Source organism: Lycorma delicatula, chromosome 8 (assembly GCF_047948215.1).
Source record: "Lycorma delicatula isolate Av1 chromosome 8, ASM4794821v1, whole genome shotgun sequence".
In the NCBI taxonomy this organism is placed as follows: Eukaryota; Metazoa; Arthropoda; class Insecta; order Hemiptera; family Fulgoridae; genus Lycorma; species Lycorma delicatula.
Window position 1 is genome coordinate 131458259 of NC_134462.1, and position 15756 is coordinate 131474014.

Genomic DNA, 15756 nt, shown 5'->3' on the forward strand with positions numbered 1-15756 from the left:
AACCTTTAATACTTGTTTCCAATGAATTATATCAATTGATAAATTAAGTAGTGTTATAGTTTATTACCAGCACAAGTTTGTTCCATTTTACTTTATTTACTTCATGGGGTGATGTATTTACATAATTATTTAGAATAATTTTCCTCTTTTTGTTGTTAGGGAGTATTTATATAAAATTTAATGGGTTATTTTTTTCATATAAAAAAGTCAATGTGGACACCACGTGACTTCTTGTACGCCTGTTAAATTACATATAAAATTTTTTTGCTGCACTTCGTTTAAACTTATTTCATTTGAAAGTGATCCTCCAATTCTTTAATAAAGTGGAAAGTTACACAATTGTATTGTGTTGGACACCACATGGCATCACATTTTTTTTGTGGTGTCTGTAACAGCATTTTATATTAGTTTATATAATAATTTTGTTTCACATCTCTGAAGTAGTTATATGGTGTAAATGAGAATGTGTAGGATCTGTAACCATGTACATATTGGTTCGAATTCGAGTTCATATATGTATATTTCTTTTTATTTATTTTTTTAAATTGAAATATATTGATTTATTAATTATTATTAACTTCTGTAAAAATGTTTGAATTAAAATGAAAAGTACATAAAATTTTATTCCACTAATAACTTCTGATTTTTTCAGATATATTTTTTTTATTATTGAATTATTATTTATTGTAAAACTTTTTTTACAATCGCAGATTAATAATATTAATAAATCAATAATTTTACATTAAGAAAAAAGTTAAAAAAAAAAAAATTTGTATATGAAATCTGATTTGAACCGATGTGTCATTCCCTTGTAAGAACCAAATATTTCATTAATTAAAATTTCATTTGACTATAACTCTAGAACCAATGAAAATAATTATCACTTATGATATATAATTGAAAAGCTCCCAATGCGGATTATTACTGCAGTTAAGACAAAGTCCAAAATACAATTTTTTTTTTGATTTTGGGCTTTTTTGCACACTTTTGGTTCAGTCGATTGCAATCAAAAGGAGAGGTGCACTACTAGATGTCAGAACCATCCTTAAATATAAAATTTCAACATTCTATGGCTAATTGTTTTCCAGTTATGCGAGATACATACGTACATATGTACATACAGACATCACGCTGAAACAAGTCAAAATGGATTTAGGGATGGTCAAAATAGATACTTCTGCTAGAATCTGGAATTTTTTGTGATCACAATACTTCTTTTACTTTGTATAAGGAAGAAATTATAACTTTACATAGGTCACATTAACACAGTTCAAATATTTAGTTTAAATGAAGTTTACTGTGATTAATTCATACCAACAATGTAAATTAAGATATTATTAATAATAATGCAAAGTAGTGAATTTATTTATGTTTACTTCTCAAGTTATAATTAATAGAAATGAAGTTTTCATGCTTTCTGTTTATTAATCTTATAACAACTCAAGATACAAATAATAAATCCCTTTTTTTCTATTGTTTTCGGTTTATATTTTGTAATTTATCCTTTTCAAGCAACCATCTGCAGTACGTGAACAAAACAAGCAGTAAAAATTAATTTATGAATTATATAAAACAGTTTAAACATAAAAAGAAAAATGCATAGCTGTCTAAAGTAACAGTAAAATTTACCTATACAGTAAGGAATCTCTGTCAAATGTTTATATATAATTTGTCTTATAATTTCCAGAATTATTTAAAAGATTACAAATGAATTTACGCTAAAGTTATTTGTAATGCTAAAATATTGCATTATAATTTAATATTTAATTTGAACAATGAATTTAAAACTAGGTGGGGAGTTAGAAAAAGTGAAAGTGCATTTGGAAATAGAACAGGTCAAATAACTTCAAAAATACAAAAGGACTCAACCTCTTTATCTCATCCCTTTTTCATACACAGAGGAACTTAATAAATTTATTCCTTTTTTCAAAAAAACAATAATATTGATCCGTTTCAAACAAAGCCATTCTGGGCTTTGAAAATTAAATATATTAACTTTTCCTTGTGCATTAAATTTATGAATGTGCAATCTTTGATAAAAAGAGTAGTCATTTATTCTTAAAAATAACAATATCTACCCCTACCAATACCAGACAATAGAAATGCTTTATATAAATCAACACAATAGTATTTTGGCTTATGAGAAAGGACTTCAATTCCCATTTTTAATACATTACTGAACCAATTCAAAAACTCTTCAACAATTTATTTAAAATACAATTCAAAGATTTTCTTTTAATATTACTCTTATCAATGAAATTTTTAAATAATACTAATTAAAGGATTTTTAGAAAGTACCACATGTTGTACCATATCTTTGTTCAACGTGTACATAAATATGATGCGTTCAAGCAATTTTTATTAATACTTTCTAAATTGATTTATTTTGTAATTATTTTTATGTTAATTATCTTAATATTATTTCTTGTGTTTATATTTTAAATAATTGATATAGACTAAACTGCACATATTTTTTATTTTATAATTAATTACATGTTTTGTGATGCTGCACTGATCAGTTTTATTTTGTTTTCCCTTGATTCATCTATACAAATGACGGGGGAATCCATTTTCAAACTAAGGGTAGCATATCTACCTATTCATGGCAAGATCTATGTAATGTTTTGGATGAAGTACTGATCAGAATAAAAGATTTATTTATTTGTAAAAAAAAATGTAATATTTTGATAAAATATAATTTACTTACATTTTTATTTTTGCCATTTGCTGAAATTAATCGTTTTTTTATAGATGGAAAACAATTTTTCTGGTCAGTCTGAAAATTGGAAAAAAGTATTTATATCTGTTTATTATTATGTAGTATTAAATGCTTTTTACCTCATGAATAAGATGAGAAGAATATTTGACTGAAAAACTTATCAGATCTATTAAAAAATATGAAACCCCAACACCTTTATTAACACGTAATTTAAGATAATAAAAGAATCATACTTTCTGTTTTATTATAAAACTAGATAATGTCCTCAAATTACTTTCAATGATGAAATGTAATTTCATCTTTCTATGTATATCTTGCTATTATCCAAGCAGGCAAATAAATAAAAACTGAATTGAATTGTATTTACTGGTAAACTTTAATTAGTTCACCAATTAACATTGGTTAATTATTCATTGGTTGAATTAGAGCAACAAAAGATTTCTCATAAAATTTGGTAAAAATGGAAGTGAAATGATGGAGATAACTCAACTTTATGGGGAAATGATATAAAAAAAAAACACATCGTTTTATGAATAGGTAAAACATTTCTATGAGAGCAGAGACATTTTTACTGTTTCAAGGGCATCCATCAACAAGCAGAACTGATGAAAGCATTGTAAAAATTTGTTACAATGTGCGTGTAAATTCTCGGCTGACTGTTAAAAGCACAGTGCAGCAAATGAATACTGATAGACAAATAGTGAGGAAAATCTTAACATCAGTACAGTTGCGCAAACACAGTACCGAAATAGCTGAATGATGAGCAGAGGCAAAGAAAAGTTAAAATTTACAGACTTTTTCGAGACAAAATGACATTCTAAACCGTGTTATCATAAGCGGGTCATTAGTCTACTATTATGACTCTGAAATGGAGTGACAAAAAAGGTAGTGAAATATTTAATATCGCCAGTTCATGCCCAAAAATATTTAGTCAGTCCAGAGTTAAAACAATGGTGCTATCTTTTTTTTTATATTAAAAGAATTGTTCACTATGAGTTTATACCAACTAGGTACAGAGGATATAAGATCTAGCATGTGAAAAGACTAAGATAAAAAATATGTAAACTTTTCGCTAGCAACTTTTGGATTTACATGAGTTGCAAGATCAATTTTGTATTATGTTGAATCAATGAAAACAAAAATTTGTTTGGCAGAAGGCTTCGTTCAAATACTCTGAACATTTTTAATGTTCAGAATCTCTCTTAACATTATTGTTGTTATTTCTGGTAAAGTCTTTAGGTCTGTTTTGTGGAATGCATTGACTCACCAGATCATTAAATTCAGTGGCAGATTAGACAAACTAGTATTTTTCCAGGTTATTAAGAATGATGAAAATTAATTAATATGTTATTATTAACAAAACAGTTATAAAATTACATTATGTAGTTTTCCAATAAAATTATAGAAAACACTGTGGTTAAGTAATTTATTTGAAATTAATTATTAAATTATTATGCCATGGACATCTTCAACTGATGACTTTTTCAAGTTCAGTTAGCATTTCTATTCAGTTTTTCAAGAGGTTAGCATCTCTATTAAAATTTAGTAATTCAATGCATGCAAAATTATATTTTTAACTTATGCATCCAATTATTAGAGCATTGTAATTCTCAGTTTGTCATCAAGAATTCAATTCTTATCAAAAAAGGATAAAATAATATATATGTACATATTATAATCATAGCAATATACAGTGTAAATTATTGATGCATAAAGGAATAATTAGCCTTTCTCTAATATGTATGAATTTTTTAGTGTATATTAGTGTATGCGTGCATCAGCAATTTTAAGCATATCTTTACCTCTTCAACTCGTTTCCGTTTTCTATTAACCGTTTCATAAGTTACTGAACTGTCATCCAGAGTCAAACACTGATTAATACGTAGTGCTTGTCTAGAAGAAATCTTCTTTTGTAATGTCCTTCTTCTGTCCTCATACTACAAATTTAAGATCATAGTAATTATTTTAATTTTAGATCAAATTTATGACTATAATTTTATTTTTTGAGTATACCTTTCAAAGCTTAGCCACTATTTGTTTCACTCCAGTATATCTGATGAATGTTACATGCACATATTAAACTATTTTTTTCTTTTTATTACATCAATAATTTTAACTATCACACCTGATCACTTATCAAATCTATGGACAATTGATTTCATCTTAAAATTGATATTGTAATATTCTGATACCTAAATAATACCTGTAAATTTTGATATCTAACAGATGTTTATATTTATTATAAAAATAAACAAATATTATAATACTGATTAGGTTTCACTGCCCAAATTATAATCCTGACAAGATGGTGTGGGGGGGGGGAGAAAAAACAGTTCATGTTACCAACTGATATTGTATTTTCTAGAATCTAATATGCACCATTTGTTTTTCTACACAGAATAAAAAAAAAACACATTTTTTTCTAAGAAAGTGAAACATTTTTAATATTAATTGTTCATATACACACACAGATCTGGCAGCAAGTTGGAAGAATTGGTTGAAATATATAAAAATTTTAATATTGGGAAAAATTACCCAGTGGTTCTTAAACATGATTTATACATAAATAAACCTAAGTCTTTAAATATAAAATGCTTATCAAATTATTTGAAATAAGTGACGAAGACATATTGATAGTATTCTCTTTCTGAGCAATTAATTTTCTGATTCAGATGAATCTGATGTACATTGTCAGAATCGCTGATATCTTCAATAAGGTCAGTCTTAGTGTGAATATGTAGAATATATCATCTTCTGTTCCAGCTAGTGCATGAGAAATGAAGCATTTTTTAATTATTAACGCTTTCCATACATCCCAAACCTGTAGGGGGAAGACACCCACCTTGTGACGTTTCTGGTATGAGACAACTTTGGGCAATCAATCATGCTTAATTTTCCCTGTTGGAATTAGTTCTCTGTGTTAAGAAGCCACCTGTCAAGTTGTTCTCAGACTCTAACCTTGAAAGATTCATCACTAACATCAAGGGGTTGTAGAACCGAAATCTCCGGCGTATTGAAAAGAGCATCTGGTCAATGGATCCACACATTCTACGACAATCAAGCATTAGCTCTTCTGTTATCCAATTTTTCTCTAATTACTACACTGTGTCATTTGGAAACAGATGTTAATTTTTGGAGTCTTTGGCAATATCTTCCACTTAAAAATTTAAAATAGAAGTTTAAGCTCCCTCAGCAGCGATTTCCAACATTAAGAACGTATTAGTCATCTGGTGCTTTTCACATCCAGTTGTTCTAATTTGACTTCTTTTGTTCCTTTCTCTTCAGTTGTATAAGTCAAGTCTAACCAATTTGCTATTTCAGTTGATTTGTGCTAATGGATATTATTTTTTTTGTTAAAGTATAATTTTTGAAAGCATTATAACTTTTCTTCATTTTTTAAATTAAATTTCTGGCATATAATAGGACAATGTCTTAACGATAGTCCTGTTTGAATCATGTACCACTCTGCCCAACTTCCAAGTACTCTTATTGTCAAGGGTAGTCCATTTTCTCTAATTTCTATTACAAATTTGAGAATCTTTCTATCAACTCCAGAATGTTTTTCTCATTGTGGTCCTGTAAATGTTTTCTTGAAGCTAGACAGGAAAATATTTTAGTTTTGTGCTGCTACCATAATCAAACACTGCTCTCCGCTATTGTGAAGTCACTTGCTGTTTACATATCCGATTTCTTTTAAGTGAGAATAACTTTCAATGAGATTAACTTCAGTAAGGTCTTCTTTTGACCTTTCAAGGCTGAAATGCAACTGTGAGCTGTGTTGCAACGATGAGTAGGAGTGTTTATTTTAAGGGCAACATTTTCACATACCAATGATTCTAATGTGTACAAATAAACAAGTTTTTTTATAGATAAGGTGAGCATTAGATTCAAGAAAATATGATACTTCCTTTTACTAGACTACTTATAAAAAATAGAATGGAAAACTAAAAAATTTCAAGGAATAAAAACAGATGAACTGCCCAGGTATTAATGATAATGCATTACTGTGAATAGTCAGTCATATATTAATATATATATATATCATAGGTCACACTTCAGCCATTTTTCTATTGGAACTGAAAGAAACTAAAATTCAAATTAATAAAAATATCACTGAATTTAAAGAAAAAATAAAGAATTTACAAGCAGATCCTTAAATATGTCCAGCCCAAGAATTTTGGCGATTAAAATTCTTTTAATCGTTAAAATATATTAATTTGTTAAAATATCTATTTTAACAATCTCCAATCTAATCCTTAAGGTAATACCCAGTCAGGATTCAATCTTTCTGCTGAAGAACAGCAGAAATAATATAAGTTGTTATCCATGTATGTTATTTTTTATCTCATTTATTTTTTAACAAATTTCTTCAGTTTTAAGATACTAAGTAATATAGTATACTATATAAAAAAACCAATGGTTCTGGAATTCTTGAATAATAAATGCAAAGCTGCAAAATTCACAAAGTGAGTACATAAAACACCTTGCATAACATTAAAAAAAAAAAAAAATCATAATACATAGTATATTCATCCAAGTTATAAAGCATATACGCAAAGTTATATATTTTTATAGCTTTACAAAACCGACTCTAGGCAATAATGAAAAATACTGATCTTTTAAGTCTTTTGAGAACTTTTAAAGGCTCATATGTGTTAAAACATGGATTCAAATTTTATATCTATGTGAGAATAATTACTACTTCTTTCTTTTTGTTTGATAAGACATTAAAAAAATGCTACATGGTAGTAAACTAGTTGAGGGTGACAAAATTAGAGAATGTATTCTATATAGCATCCTCAACTGTATGAAAAAAAATTTATTCAATATGTAATACATTATATAAATCGTATTTTACTTGATGGATAAAAAATGATCTGTTTCAGCATTTGCCTGGATGAATCAAGGCAAAGTTTAAATCTGATCAGAGTAATGTCGCAAAATCACGGTTAATTGAAAAGTAAAAGTGGTTAAAGTTGATAATTTAAAATAAAACTAGATGAAATAATAGTAGATTAAATAAATAACTACACAATAAATAATATTCAAAGAACATTAATGAAAATTACTTCAGCACATGTTAAACAAAGATGCAGAAAAGTCAGGGTTTTTAATTTTAGTATTATTTAAAAATTTATTACATTGACAAAGTAATACTATTTCTGTAAAAGAAAATCATTTAATTCTATTTTAAATAAATTTTTTGATGAAAGATCTTTCAGATAGGTTGGTGGTAATCATTAAAAATGGTAACAGAAGCATAGTAAGGCCCTTTAAAATAAATCAAGTAGAGCAATCATTCCACTTTGGCAGACTAGAACCCAAAAGAGAGTTATTAATATTTTTGAACAGAGAAAAATAAAAGCCATACTTTTTTTTTATTAAACAGTTATTAATATTCTTTTTTAACATACTGAGTGCTCTATCATACACATATATATACAACATGTCATTGTTAGCACACACAATAACCAATCATACATGTGTGGTTTTTAGTTCCACCTGTCAAACATCATTTCTTCTATATGGTTCCAATATGATTTGCTTCATTTTTGATTGAATACTTGCCATCAATTAGAAATAATCTAATCTACCCTGAAACAACTGTGTATCAATAAATAATGACTGGATTTATCAATTTCACGTGTTATTCATTTGAATATTATGTAAGTTGTCATGTGAATAATAACAACTACCATTTCAAGTGAAATTTCATTGAAAGATGATTATATTTCAGTTTTTAATTAATGAAGGACAGATAGTGGCAGTGATTGTGAAATTGTTGATAATGAGAATTTCTTAACTTTTTTTTTTTATTCATCATAATCATAAAAAAATCTATTCTTTTGGAGTCATCACCTTAAATTACAATGTTTTCTTATTTTTGTGTTTTTATCACCAAACCTAAATAATTCTGAAAAATACTCACAATCAGAGTTCCAACAGAAGTAACTAAACACCGGTTTTCATCAACTAACCTGCTGCAATAATGGCAAATCATTCCTATTCAAACGTGCACTTTCAATATCAAATTCAGAATCCCAGTATTTAGATATTCATTTACTGTAACTTCTACTGCAAGCTGAATGGAAGATTAAAAATTTGAAGTGAATGTATTTGCCCACATGCACACCTGACTGATTTGTTACATATAAAACAATTCTATGTCCACTAATAAATAAAAATGAAAAATATGACATTTTTGAGAATAATTTAATTCTAGGAATTCAATTAAAAATATATTTAAATAAAAACTTAGTGTTTAGTGATAACTTACTGTTTCTTAACTCAAGATTTGTAGACAAAAAATGTTAACTTAAAGACTTATGCTGCTAATTTAGATTGTTTTTCTTTGTATAATCAACAAAATAATAAGAAACGATACTACATGACCTTTTTTGAATGAAACAAATGACTGCCATTTCTCTCATTCGAGTACAAAACCAGAATATAAAAAAATTATTTTCCTTTAGATTTGGAGAAAAGGCTTTACATTAGTATGTAATGTATAGGTAAAACTTGGAAACTATATTAACCTTGAAACTAGGTTATCTGTAGATCTATGCACCCTATAAAGGACATAAGCTGTGTTCTTCGGAATATCATCAAGAGGTAGGACTAGCACTCAAAAAAAAAAAAATCTGTACTAAAATTACCTGAGATTTTGCCATTTTAATTGCTTCAACCCATTCATCAGCAGCTTGATTATTCTCAGAATGAAGAAGAATACTGTGTCCTGGAGCAGTTACATTAAACACACCTCGACCGAGGACATGTTCTACTGAGCACTTTCTTAATGGTAATAAACAAGTGCAATTAAGAGATCCAGATTTCATTTTACAACACATTAAAGCATCAGTCATTAAAACAAAATGTCTAGGTTTGCTTTTATTTCCTTTCTGGGAAACTTTCATTAATACACCTTCTTTAATTAGTTTTCTGCCAGGAATTATTATATTTGGTTTACCACCAAATAAATTCAGTTGTATTTGCATTAGTCTTAACAAATTATCTTGTTGATTTACTTGATTATTAATATAGTTAGTGACTTCTTCAACTTGTTGTAATGCATCTGAAATAAACATGGAACAAAAAAAAAATAAATAAATAAACAACCACCTCATTCATAAAAATATACATACCCCTGCATTAATTTAGTAAAATTAAATCTTTTTTTATTGTATTTATTCATATCTCCTCTGTACATATTATATCAAAGACAAAAGTAAAACCTAGCTTTCCACCAGCAGTACAGAATCTAACAATGTTTCTTACCTTATTATTTATCCAATTTTTACATTAAAACTGCTTTCAAAGATTTCCCTCATCGTCAGTTAATCAAAACTTTTTTTTTTTAATTATAAATTAAAATTAAACAGTTGTCGCATATTGTAAAATATGTAGTCAAAAATCAAAATACTGCCTGTGGCCACTACATATATCCCCTGTATATATATATATATATATAAAACTAAGATCTCTTACATACATTTTGAGTCCTAGGTAGGATATTAAAATAGCCTGATCAGAGGGCTCTATGGATTGTGGGAATAACTTCTGCTAGTTAATCATCCTGTTCATCTATCCTCTCATTTTGATTCCTCCATCCCTCATTCTTTTTATGAAAATTTGGTGAGACTTCTAACACCTGGTAGGTCAGCTGCTACTTTACTGAATCTGATTAGAGAAGGGATGGCAATTCTTTCTATCAATTGACACCCAGAATGTAAACTAGCAGTTGATGCCTTTTTTGCCTCCCACCTTCCTGGAACCGCTCTACAGAGCATTGCGTCAAAAAGGGGAAAGTAACACTGTCAGTATATGGAGTGCCCGAAACCTTACTGTGCCAGGATGACACCCAAATGCTCGGGGAGCCCTCTAGGCGCTCAGTTGCAGGCCTGTCCGGCCCAGCACCTTCTGATCCCTTATTCCCTGACAGGACTCTTTACAGGCGTAACTTGTCTAGTACCTTCTTGATGAAGTTTTTTTCTGCCCTCCATTCGCTGGCTCCCTTTAACATGATGCACTGCGTATCCTCGGGACGGAACATGTCTTCCACGCCCAAACTGTCCAGCATCTCCTCATGCTCACCTCCAAACCGTGGACAGCAAAACTGAACGTGATCTGGAGTCTCCTCCTTGTCACAATCAAGGCATAGGTCCACATAATCTAGGCCAAATCTGTGAAGGTATAACCTGTAACCTCCATGGCCTGCCAGGAACTGTACTCCAGCAAGCCATTTGCTCTTCTGTACCAACTTCAATGTTACTAATAAGGCGATGGGTCTAGTGGCCCTTTGTCTCTTGGTCCCAGTGCATCTGCCAGACCTCAAGTAGCTACTCTTCAATCTGCAATGATAGGCGTTTTTTGTCCCTGTGCAGCAAAGGTCATTGTTCCCAGAGCCTCCTCCTTCATTGCGTGACTAGATCTATTGGTATGACCCCTGCCAGGACCTTGGCTGCCTCTTTCGAGGCGATCTGGTACGCTGCTACAATTCTCAAGCAGCATTTTCTATATACTGCCTCTAGCTTCCCTTTATATTTTTTTTATTTTATCACGTTGGCTCATAGCTTGGCCCCGTAAAGCATGGTGGAATATGTGACTCCAGCCAGTAGCCTCCTGCAACACTGAGTCAATTCTGCAGTGTTTGGTAGGAGGGCAGCAATTAATCTCATCATCCTCTCTGAGTTTTTGGCAGTTTCTATGGCATGAATACCGAATTTCATTCTGTAATCAATCCGTATTCCTAAATGTTTTATTGCTGGCCTTCAATTGATCCTTCTATTTCTCAGTGTTAGTTTCAATTTCAGTCTCCTCCTTGTTGTGCAGATTGCAACCACCTCAGTCTTTTCTGGCACAAGTGACAACCCCACCCCCATTATCTATATATTTATTGCCACGTGTGCTTCACTTATGTTCTCAGTGCTGTCTTGCCAAATGGTAGCCTTGACCACCAGGGCGAGGTCATCTGCATATCCTACCATGGTCACTCCCTGCGAAACAAAGACCCAGAATATCTCATCATATGTCAAGTTCCAAAGCGTCAGCCCGACGATTGAACCTTTATTTCGATGTCATAACTGTACACCCAAGATTCCTCACCTGTTATGATCCTTGACAAGAACTTTTCATCTTTTTTGAACATTCAAGCAATTCTTGACAAGCCTGGACTCAATGGGATTTTTAGTCGTCTGTCATCAGGCGTGGAACAAATTTCGCAGCGATGTGCTGCATCTTCAATTTGTTGGTCAAAATCTTGTAACATGATCCAACTGATATCCCACATTCTTCAGCAAGCTCTCTGATGGTCAGACATCAATTTGCCTGAACCTGGGTGTTGATTTTGTCTACGTGTGAATCGTTAGTTGACATGGAAGGACGTCCAGGAAGCTCATTGTCTTCAATCAACTGACGACCAACTTTAAAATGTCCATGCCACTTAAAACATGTTGAACGCTTCATAGCAACGTCGCCGTAAGCCACCTTGAGCATATAAAAAGTTTCACTCGCAGCTTTTCTGAGTTTAACACAAAATTTCACAGCAACTCTTGCTCGTTCAGGTCACACATTCTAAAACCCGCCAAACGAAAAAACACACTTCACAAACAATCACGCAGCTAAGCAACCAATAATGATATTTGCAATCAAAAAACTGCATTGTAATCAGCTGATCTGTACAAACATGGCGATGCCAAGCGGATTTGACTGGAACCAACTGGACCCAAACAATTCAAACAGTCTACATATTTCTTGAACAGATCTCGTATTATCTCTCAGCATGTTTGATTAAAACATTATCAACATTTTCTCCTTATTAAATAGAAAAACTACTCTATATTTTAAACATGATGATATATTTTATAAATTATTTTAATCTCTTATTCTTTTTAAAGGTGAACAAATGGATGGAAGGATTATTATTTAATGCAAGTTGAAACTAACAAAATATCACACTACAGATGAACTGCTGAAAAACAGAGATAATTTTATGTAACATTTCAGAAAATATGTAATAGTTTAATGAAAATTAATTTTGTTCACATTGCAGAAAGCAATCAGAGTTAACATTACTGATCTTAGATGTGACTTAGTGTTTTAGATTTAAAATATTTTGTCATTTGCCTTGTTTTCCTGATGTGAGTGTAGTCTAAAAGATGAGTTGAAAAAATAACCTGAAATTTACATTCAAAGATAAAAAAAACATAATATTTAGTTTAAAAAAAAGTAAACTTCAATTGAAAAAAAAAGTAATAAATAAATAATATATGTGAATTATAAACCTTCAACTTTTTTGAATTCAACTTTATCAGGAGACGAATGTTCTAATAATTCCTTTAATAATAAAATATATCTTGGAACTCTCTGAATAGGAACAATTAGTAGAGAATTAAGACGCATTCCAACTTCAGGTCTTGTTTCTTGCCTCATTAAATTATCATTTAAACGTTGATCCTGGCGTCGTAATTCCTGAAAGGAAATTAATATATAAATAAAATATATATATATTTAAAAAATAAATAAAATCAGATAAAAATTTTCACAGCAAAAAAATTAAGCTTCAGTGTCTGAAGATTAACAAAAACTGTTGAACCAAATGAATGTACAAAATATTAGTTCTTGTAATGGAATAAGCAAGCACATAATATACCTGATTGCAATCATGAATTATGCAATAATTTACAGTTATTATGTAGAAAACATACATTTGTTTCTGTGTTACAGTAAGTAGCAACAATAAAGTTACGGTACCAGTTTTAAGTTTGCTACTGGTTAGCAATATTAATATAAATTTCTCACCTAGAATATGGGTTGGAACCACTTAAAAATGGCATATTTTTAAAATGTTAAAATATAATAATTAAATCAATTATAATTTTTGTTAAATTTGGGTATTGGGTATCTTCATTAATTGCATATAAAATAAAAAAATTGTTTTTACTCTTCATAAACTCCTTAAATTTCAATATGCTAGGATTACATTAAAAGTAAAAGAAATTACAGAATGTTTTAAAATAAACATATTCTATTATTGAAAAATTGACTTTGAAATTCCTTCCTTAGTTATTAACAATTGCTTAAATTTTAAACATTGGTTCTAATGTAATTCCACTTAAAAAAAAAATTCTGTAAAATTTAAGTCAGTGTTTGTCAGCCATTCTCACTTCATCAGACTTTTTTCCCCAAAAGATATTCCTTCAGCTTTCCAAATTAAAGTAAAGCAGAGGCTTGCTGTCTGGTGACATAAGGAAATAGCTCAAGCATTCCATTCTCACAATTTCCTAACATTCTCTCACCAGTTAGGGGAGTTGCATTGACATGCAACAGTCTTACACTGTGGATCATTGTACAAAGATGTTTGCAGTGAATGACTGCCTGCTACTTGAGCAAAGTCTCATAATCAGCAGAAAAAGTTTTTCACTGCAATACTGGTCTATCTGTCATTCCTTATCATTACTGATAAAAACTGATACAATAAATCAACACTTTCATTTTTTGTTATAATGCTGTTATTTCATTGGAAAATTATAATCTTTCACATGTTCTTTATGAATTCATTTTGGTGTCTTTTGCTTTGCATTTAGAAATGGAATAACTGCTCACAATTCTACATGGAACAAGTGTCAAAGGCATCTTAAACTGACTAACATAAACAATAATAATGAACAATTACTGCTATTTATGCTATTCTGTGATCCCTCTGATGCGTCCAAAGTTTATTGTGGCTTTTGAATTGATTTTCAGTACAGTTTGAGAGAGTCGGTCGATTTGTACCTTTTGCTAATTTTGAGATTTTCTGAATTTTATACTGTGGCAACAGGTTAGCATCATTAGACACACATCTTTGTCCCTGGACACAAGCGTTATAAGGCATAATTATACGATGTGCACCCACCTCACCGCGGTGAAGAGGTGGCAATGACTAGACTACTGGTCGTAAGTCCCTGAAATGAGCAAGAGGATACTCCCTGTTAGACCTGCTTGTGTTCTTACATTAGTTTATATTTCCAATACAGGGATCCCACTGAGGAACACCTAATGATGAGATGGAGTAGGTTTGTATTGTGGGTAATGGTCCAACCCTTATCAGTACCGATGTTAATGTGAAGTTGCTTTTCTGGCACAGTGGGATCACTGATAATGGCAGTGTCTTAATTGTCAATTTAATTGCGCAGCACAGTTTTGAGGTCTTTAATGTTGCAGACCAGTTGGCCACTTACAACAGTACAGTTAATGGACAAAGGGTTTTTCAGGTACAAATTGACATAACCATTGGCAGGGACATCCCTGGCAAGGTCCTTGACTAGTCTGTGGTTGACGACTGTTCTAGCGACCATCGGTTGATACTTTTTGAAATAGTGGATGAGCTGCAAGATGGCCATGAGGGACACTTTCCTGTTTACCGGGGGTGCTTCCTGTATAGGAAGGTGGACTGGCCAAAATTCTTCTCTTTGTTGGAGTTCAAACTGGAGATTTTTTCTCAAGACCTTGACGGCCTGCAACTAGATGTCCTGGCAGAAAATTTCACTTGTGCATTGGTGGCGATGGCTGAAGCCACCATTCCTAGAGGCACTGGCTGGGAACATATATGTGGTTGGTCTCGGAATCTGACAGCAATGAAGCGGTCTCTGAATCGACTCAGAAGGGCTGTGAAACGAGAGGGGTGATTCCAATTGGCATTCGGCCCTAACTGCAGAAGGATGGCTAGGAACTTTCATAGCATTAGGTCCTCCAAGCGTAATTTCTGGTGCTCCTTTGTTCAGGAGCAAGGGAATAGAGACCTTTGGGGCACACTGTGTATAGAGCCCTTGCACATAAGCGCAGGAAAGATGTCCTGTCAGCTTTGTCAACCCGCGAGGGTGTGCTGATTGATAAGAACTGTGTCCTTAATATTTTGCTCCCGGATGACACTATGGTGAGTGAGGTTTCATACCACCAGCGTCTCAGCCGGGAAGTCACGATTTTCAAGACCGACTTACAATCTTCTGAGATCACTGAGGTGGAGGTGCACCAGATGATCTGTAGTATGACACGGCACA

The 15756-nt window shown here is 31.3% G+C and overlaps 1 protein-coding gene across 1 annotated transcript in view; it reads right to left on the bottom strand.

The window, feature by feature from the left end:
- RhoGEF4 (Rho guanine nucleotide exchange factor 4) overlaps window positions 1-15756 on the bottom strand; it is a 54092-nt gene that overhangs the window by 5555 nt on the left and 32781 nt on the right. Inside the window, exons 5-8 of the mRNA XM_075373936.1 lie at window positions 13000-13186; window positions 9376-9791; window positions 4522-4656; window positions 2708-2776 (exon numbers count right to left, since the gene is read on the bottom strand). Coding sequence (XP_075230051.1) covers window positions 2708-2776; window positions 4522-4656; window positions 9376-9791; window positions 13000-13186 — 807 coding nt within the window. The remainder of the gene's footprint in view (window positions 1-2707; window positions 2777-4521; window positions 4657-9375; window positions 9792-12999; window positions 13187-15756) is intronic.